This window comes from Pollicipes pollicipes, unplaced genomic scaffold (genome assembly GCF_011947565.3).
Source record: "Pollicipes pollicipes isolate AB1234 unplaced genomic scaffold, Ppol_2.1 Scaffold_3447;HRSCAF=4054_pilon_pilon_pilon, whole genome shotgun sequence".
Classification (NCBI taxonomy): Eukaryota; Metazoa; Arthropoda; class Thecostraca; order Pollicipedomorpha; family Pollicipedidae; genus Pollicipes; species Pollicipes pollicipes.
In genome coordinates this window covers 18,187,152-18,195,300 of record NW_023596297.1, presented here as the reverse complement: position 1 = coordinate 18,195,300, position 8,149 = coordinate 18,187,152, and the positions used below count along the sequence as shown (strand labels likewise).

Below are 8,149 nucleotides of genomic sequence, written 5' to 3'. Positions count from 1 at the left end.
CGCCTGTTTGGGGCGGACGCCGGCCCGGTCCTCGCTGGTACCTCCGAGGCCGCCCGCCTGTGCTCCGGTCCAGCGCCGGCGGTCCTCGGCGGTACCTCTGAGGTCGCCCGCCAGTGCTCCGGTCCAGCGCCGGCGGTCCTCGGCGGTCCCTCTGCGGCCGCCTGCGGGGGCTCCGGTCCAGCGCCGGCGGTGCTCGACGGTACCTCTGAGGCCGCCTGCCAGGGCTCCGGTCCATCGCCGGCGGTGCCGCTGAGACCGCTCCTCCGCCGCAGGTGGTGCTCTGCGTCTCCCAAGTGTACTGGACGGCTGAGGTTCACCACGCCATCCGCGATGGCGTGCACGGCCTGCGCGAATACTACCGAAAGCTGCAGGTGGGCTGGTGGGGCCGTCCGGCCGCCGACGGCCGCTCCCTCGTCCTCATCGCTCGCTTGCTCTCGGCCTGCCGACCGGCACACTGCTGTAGCCGCCTGTCCCGCCCGCGTGACTCTGAGGCGCGGAGCTCAACGTCACAGCGTCAGGCGTGTGTCACTCAGAATTTACCTGGGGGGGGGGAGGGGGGTAGGTGCGGCGCAGCGGCGGCGGGCCCAGACTACAGCGCACCTTGGCATGTCGGAGGGATGACGAGTCATGACCACCCGCCACATATGTCGGTGCCGACAGTGCAGCGCCGCGTGCCTGTATCACCCGTGTCGCGTCCGGCGGCCATCGCGTCCCCCGGTAGGACGGCGTTGGTGTGGCGATGGGGTCTCACTAGACGCGCTGCCGCCGCCAGGACCAGATGAACGACCTCGTGTCTCTAGTGCGCGGACAGCTGAGCAAGCAGTCCCGAATCACACTCGGCGCTCTGGTCGTCATTGATGTGCACGCGCGCGACGTGGTGCAGGGCCTGGCCGATAAGGGCGTCAGCTCCGAGAGCGACTTCGAGTGGCTGGCCCAGCTCAGGTGAGGGCGGCGCGCGGAAGGGCAGTCGCCGGGCCTGCGCAGGCGGGCGCGTCGACAGACAGGTTAACGAATTGGTTCGGTCCTGCGACTCGAAGAAAATGCCCTTTCCTGCGGCAAGTGTTTGGAGTGAATTGCTTCCGGCCTCAACGAGGGAGTGACACTGTGTCCTCAGACACTTCTACTCCTACTCAGTCGCTGCCCGGCCATTAACCGCCGCCCCTGACCGCCTAACACGCCGTCGCTGCCGCCGCCGCTGGCCTGCGGGCAGGTATTACTGGGAGGAGGAAAACTGCAAGGTGCGCTTGATCAACGCCACTGTGCCGTACGCGTACGAATATCTGGGCAACACGCCGCGGCTGGTGATCACGCCGCTGACGGACCGCTGCTACCGCACCCTGATCGGGGCCTACCACCTGCACCTGAACGGCGCCCCGGAGGGCCCGGCCGGCACTGGCAAGACGGAGACCACCAAGGACCTGGCCAAGGCGCTGGCCGTCCAGTGTATCGTCTTCAACTGCTCCGACGGGCTCGACTATATCGCCATGGGCAAGGTGCGTCCCCCTCGCCGCCCCCCTGGGTGGGGTGTGGTGCGACCGAGTGTCTGGAGAGTGGCCGCCCCTCCTGTGTGGAGAGTGGTGCGACCGGGTGTCTGGAGGGTGGCAGCTGTCGGCAGCGCATATGGTGTGGATTCTGAGGCACGGGCTGGGATCCTGGGGATTGGGGTCATTTTGTTGCTATCCCCGTGGTGCAAAATGGCGAGGGAACCTACGGATAGACAGAACAGCTCCATGTGTTGATGGGTGATTTCGGGATTATGAAAGCACTCTTGGATTTGTACTGGGCCAATGGGCTCTTTCATTCGGTTTGCATGTTGTTGTACGTGCTTACATTTGGGGCGGGGACCTACGCGTGAAAACTTAAACCGCATGTAAAATGGTAACCCGCCAGTGGTCAGGCACATGGTGGTGTTCAGTAAGTCCCTGTCTGCCGCAGTTCTTTAAGGGCCTGGCATCGTCTGGCGCCTGGGCCTGCTTCGACGAGTTCAACCGGATCGATTTGGAGGTGCTGTCCGTGGTGGCTCAGCAGATCCTGTCCATCGTCAGGGCCGTCCAGGTAACGCGGCAGATGCTGTCTGTGGCGTGGACCGCCTAGGTGAGATAACACATTAGCATCGTAGTGAGACCGGGCATCCACAATGGGGACCGTCCAGGCAGGAGGACATGACATCCGTGAACCAGCAGGCGACCTCCGCTCGTCTGATAGCCCCAATGGTGAGATGGTTGAATAATATACCGTTACCATAGTGGTGCGTACCAATAGCTTGGTGTGGATTATTTCGGGCTCACGGGTACAGAGCCGCGACTGAACCCCTCCCGCTACCTCAGTACGCTGGCAGACCGGTGTGGATAGGTCCGTTTTCACGGGTAGAGAACTGCGACTGACCCCCCCCCCCCCCCCCCTGTTACCTCTGTTCTCTGGCAGGCCGGTGTGGAGACGTTCGTGTTCGAGGGCACCGAGCTGCGACTGAACCCCTCCTGTTACGTGTGCATCACCATGAACCCGGGCTACGCCGGACGATCAGAGCTGCCTGACAACCTCAAGGTCAGCTACAGCGCCAGCCGTGTCGGTGCAGGCACGGCGTGCTGGATGTTTGTGTTCTTGCTACTTGTGATATGACGAGCGCCGTTCGAAACGTGGGGGGGGGGGGGGTTGGCCTTTTGTCATCTTTGCCGTCGAAAGCTGTTTTTATGTCCTTGGCAATTTGCCGTTTTAAGAACAGTATGCATCAGCAACAACGTTGTGGAGTGGCTTTGTTTGTGAGGAGCAGCGGACACTTCCGTTAGGTTTCCAAACCAACATGCACGAATCCCGTAAGGAAAAAAGCGAAATGCAGAATGGTTGTAAAAACCCGATATGCTCTTCCTAGTGGTGGAGTTCCGTTGGCTGGCCAATGCGCTCGTCAGTCCCAGTAGACAGCCGCGGTATTGGGTCTGCTCACCGGCTGCCGGTCGTCAGGTGCTGTTCCGGACAGTGGCCATGATGGTGCCCGACTACACACTGATCGGCGAGATCTCCCTGTACTCGTTCGGCTTCGTCGACGCCCGCAGCCTCTCTGTCAAGATCGTCTCCACCTATAAACTGTGCTCGGAGCAGCTGTCTTCGCAGTTTCATTACGATTACGGTAGGGTGTATGGCTGTTCTGAATGCACCCTTCCGGGTTTTTTTTTTAAAGCCTAATGTGTTGATACGCGTCCGGGTGGCCGGTCAAATGCGACACGCTCGGCTGAGGGGCTGAAATTGACCCCCCGAACGGGGCGTAAATCACAGGATAGGTAGAAAAGATAGGTACCCAGGTCATGACCATCGGGTCAGATAAGGTCAACTTTGAGATCGGGCCTGATATTTTTTCAAGCACGCTCACATAGCAGGTTTCAGGCCAAATGTCTGGTGTAATTATGAGGAGGACTTGATTTTATTCCAGGTGGTTGGGTCACTGACCTTAATTGTTTTTTAATGCAAAATGACTAAAAAATCCTAAAAACATTATGCATGTAAAGATCAACAATCACGCCCAAAAACGTTCCCAGGCGGTACGTGCCTTGAATAAAAAAGTAGGGATCAAAGACACAAACGTAGATATCAAAAGGATGAAGGTTATTTTACGTCAGTGACCTCTCTTGAACTCCATGAAGCCAATCAGAAATCAGCCGAAGTCATTGTGATAAAGGTGTTAAAAATTATGACTATCGTAAAAGCGATATTTCTAATAATAAAGCGCTTAGTTTTCACCTTGATCTGACCCTCGAGAACGAGTCATAATTATAACTAAAGTTATCTGATTTTCTAAGAAGCCATCTCAATGTTTCATTACTGTGTATAATACTACGCTGTCACATCAGCTCGAAAATTCACTGTAATTGTCCTCACTATAAGTATTCTTTCTTGTAGTGTGTTATATCTTCCTTCGCCCACGCTCAGTGAAATCCCGAAAATATCGCATTGCACGATCTGTCCCTCGCAGTGTTTCAGATAATGGACGGCTGCTTTCAGTTGCGTCCGCAGGCTCTGTGTTATGCGTCGCCGCTTGTCGGCCGGTGCCGTCTGGGGCTGGGTCTCCAGCGCCATGAGGCCGGGTGTGCGGGCCGGCCCAGCGCGCCGCCCCAGCCCGCTGTGACGCCCCGCCGCCGTCGCCCCGTCCTCAGGCATGCGGGCCGTGAAGGCCGTGTTGGCTGCCGCCGGCAACCTCAAGCTCAAGTACCAGCAGGAGCGGGAGGACATCCTCATCCTGCGCTCCATCATCGACGTGAACTTGCCCAAGTTTCTGGCGCACGACATCCCGCTCTTCCAGGGCATCGTTTCCGACCTGTTCCCGGGGGTCACGCTGCCCAAGCCCGACTACGGCAAATACGTCGAGTCCATCCAGGAGGTGAGCCGACGCGACCGGCCTCCGCTGGCCATCCGCACATGGCGGACGACGCTGGGGCGGTCGCCGCAGTGGCGACGGCGGCGGAGCCCGCCAGTCACCACTGGCCGTATTGAATCGCGCGGGCGGCCACTCTATCGGGCCGCATGGTCGTCCAACGACGTACGCCACTCAGCTGGGTCAGGCTTTCACACCCAGGGGCTATGCGCCTGATGACCACGGCACAGTCCGATCGTAGTCGGCTGTAGATGAGCAGCTGACGGTGGCAGCAGGTCCAGGGATGGGCGGTGGCGGCGCCGGTGCAGCGGCGCCGGCGCGGCTGTGACGCGGCACACTCCCGCAGGCGTGTGCCTCCAAGAACCTGCAGCCGGCCGAGGTGTTCGTGGAGAAGGTGCTGCAGGTGTACGAGATGATGATCGTGCGCCACGGCTTCATGCTGGTCGGCGAGCCGTTCGGTGGCAAGACGTCCATCTTGAAGGTGAGAGCGCTCGCCTGGTACCTGTGTTAGGTTTTTGGGTGGTGTGGCCACGGACCGCCTGGTAAACAGTCCTAAGACCTATGCAAAATGGTCCAGGTCAACACCGCAGCTTGTCAAGGTGTGGACTCTGACCCACCACAAACTGGGGAATGCTTCACCAGTGCTCGAGTGAAATAGTTCTCACTGATGTCTATACTTCATGATGTGTGAAGGCGACATGCATTTATGCTTTTGCGTCAACATGAAACATGGAAACTCAAGGTACCTCATAGGATCGAAACATGAAAATTCAGTGTTCACCATGCTAACCAGTTAGCGACAGTGATTCGTTGCTCCCCAATCACTGTTGGGAAACATTCGTTGTTCCCCGATAGTCCAGCAGAGCGTCAGCTCCACTCACCCAGTCAGCTCCACCTTCAACCGCGTGCGAGGCCTGCATGAATCTGATCGTTGCCTGCTGCGTGACGTCACCACCCGACGCGCGGCTCGGTTCCGCGGCTGGACCGTGTCGCCGGGCCGCGCTCCGCCGGCCTTGACCTGTGACGTCACAGCGCCTCGGGCGCTGCTCGGCACGACTGCCGATTTGGCGAGCAGGCCGGCTCAGCCGCTCCTGGCTAGGAATCGGGTCGGGTCACGGCGGCCGCGCGGCGGGGTCCAGCGGCCCCGGCGCCGTGGGTGGAGGGGGCGCAGTGGTGGACGGAAGACGGTCGACGCCGGCTTGCACATCGGAGCTCTAAACATCCGAAGTTTAAAGCCCAAGCTTCTGGAGCTCACCAGCGGGCTCAAACGTCACGACTACGACGTCCTTCTCCAATATGAGTTGTGGCTGCGACCCGCCACGTCCAGCCGACTTGTGGAGATTCCTGGGTACTCCATCAGCCGGGTTGTCCGCCCCAACGGGCGGGGCTACGGCGGTGTCGCTGTCATGACATGTCAGCATCATGTCGACCACACTGCGTCTGCCTGCGTCTCAGATTCAGGGCAGTAGGCTGGTGTCGCAGTGGGCACTGCCGAAACTCGAGCGGGGACGTCAGCTAGTTAACTGCTCTCTGTACCGTCCGCCCGGCACACAGTAGCTGCCCACCAAGACGACTCCACCGACCAGGAGGCCCAGTAGCAGCGCGTGCTGATTGGTTGCCCGGGAGTCCCGCTCTTCACCTGTGGTGATTTGACTTGTGATTTGGGAAGGACCACGGTGATGGAGCGCGTCGGCGGTTTTTGTTTTGTCGGATCACGCTCTTGATCAGCTTGTGACCGTGCCGACTTTCTTCACTGGTTCTCTTTTAGCTATGTGCATAGTTTAAAGTCGCCGCAGATGGCGTCGTTCGTAGTGATAACGTTTGCAATTTTAGCCCGCATAAATTCTTAGCGTGTTGGTGAATGTTCGGAAACGTCGAGTTAAACCTACTGTTATTTTATCCCGCTGCCTGAAACGCTTCGGCATCGCTTTTTTAACCATGATTTTTTTGTTTTGATTGGGGAAGTTCACTCTGCCCCGGTCGTCAGCGATCAGTGAACTGCATTTTTGACAAACTTTTCACCTCTTGTTGACGCTCATGCTCTGCTCAAAACACAACCATTGGTAACCCCACTGCCCTCACCATCTCCGCCGCCACTCGTGGTTTCATGGCCCGCCGCCGGGCTGCTTTGGCGCGGTCAGGGAGATATCCGTGGGAGTACCGCGAGCTGTACCGTGCCGTTCGATCCGGCGCCTGCAGTGATTGGCGCAGTGAGATCCAGACGGAGATTCCAACGAACAGGGGTCAGGTAGAGCGTGGCGGTGCATGAGGACGCTGGTGGCTGGGAAGAGGGACGGACAGTCAGTTTGATCAGACGCGACAGCTGATCGGCTGAACGAGTTTTGTTTTGTGTCAGTTGGCCGTAATCGGTTCGGACGCAGGGTGATGTTGCGGCCGCTTGCCAACAACGTGGACGTCTTCCAAGGCTCAACATTGGGCCACTGCTGTTGACAGTTTTCTCGAATGGCATGTCTTTGTACACAGACAAGGCGCATGTTTCTCAATATGCAGATGACACCCAGGTTTTGATTAGCGGTCCGAAAGACGACCTTTGGGACTTCTCTCCCGCGTGGATACATCGCGTGCGTCACACAGCTGCTGGTTTCGTTCGAGTCCCCTCAAGTTGAACGCAACCAAAACGCAACTTATCACTTTTGGAAGTCGTCAAAATTTACGCGCTGTTTTCCGGACTTGACCGCAACTTTTCGTGGAGCTGCGCTGCGACCGTGTTCGGAGATGAGGAACCAAGTCGTTGTCTTCGACAGCGTCCTGTCCTGGGATTCACACGTTTCCGAGCTCACGCTCACCCGTGTGTGGGCATGCTGATGGGCCTCTCCCATGCGTAGTACGGCCTTCCAGATAGTGTCGTTAAACCTCTGGTGACGGTGCTGGCGCTCACGCAGGCCCGATGTTGTCTCACGGCTTATGGCAGTGACACAAAGAAAACTTTGATAAAATCCAAAAGATCATAACCTTGCTGCCGGATTGATTGATTTTTGGCCGACGTCGATTTGACCACGCGTCTGACCTGCGTGAGACACTTTGATGGGTGTTACCTCGACACATGGCCGAGTTTTAAGTGGTCGCCCTGGTTCATAAGGTAATGCTGCACGACGAGCCTCATATGCTGAGGGCTATGTTTGACAGTTCAACCACGACACACGTGCCCGACCACTCCGCAGGACAGACTCCTACACCTCCCTAGACCGAGAACCGAGGCCGGTAGGAGACGTTTTGGGTACCACACGCCAGCGTGGTAAAGTGCACTGCCAGCCGACGTGAAACAACCGACAGCAGCGCTTCGTACGCGCGGTGAGAGCACACCTGTTTGAGCGCTGATGCTATTGGTAGCCGGTGAATGGGTATAAGGTAATCAAAATCGCTGTGCTCTGTGCACCTCTGGATGTGAGCGCGCGTCGCTCCGCTCTACGTAGCTCTCTGTGGGCGCCGCAGCCGTGTGCGGACCACATCAGAGGCGTGCGCCTGGCAGGTCTCGGGTCGCGTGCATCACCACAGGTGCGCCGGGTTTGTGAATGCGCGATGACTCGCATGACAGTACGGTGCACAAATCGCTCGTTCAGTGCACGGCTGTGCGTACTTTGCGGTACCTCAACGTACTGTGCGTACTATGTGGTGCGCCCAGTGCGCAGCAATACTGCACTCGCGCAGTAGGGAGCGAGACCATCAAAAGTAGTGCATTCAGCGCACAAATATGCGGCAATGTCTCGCAAAAGAGAAGCGTTGTAAGGATAATGAATCTTTCCTTTGGTGTTCGCTACGGAATGC

At 58.1% G+C, this 8,149-nt stretch overlaps 1 protein-coding gene across 1 annotated transcript in view; it reads left to right on the top strand.

The window, feature by feature from the left end:
* The window catches only part of LOC119092226 (dynein heavy chain 7, axonemal-like), a 60,389-nt gene that overhangs the window by 2,189 nt on the left and 50,051 nt on the right, over positions 1 to 8,149 (top strand). The window contains 8 exon segments of the mRNA XM_037215200.1: positions 273 to 371; positions 773 to 942; positions 1,211 to 1,493; positions 1,936 to 2,055; positions 2,425 to 2,544; positions 2,959 to 3,124; positions 4,146 to 4,369; positions 4,710 to 4,844. Coding sequence (XP_037071095.1) covers positions 273 to 371; positions 773 to 942; positions 1,211 to 1,493; positions 1,936 to 2,055; positions 2,425 to 2,544; positions 2,959 to 3,124; positions 4,146 to 4,369; positions 4,710 to 4,844 — 1,317 coding nt within the window.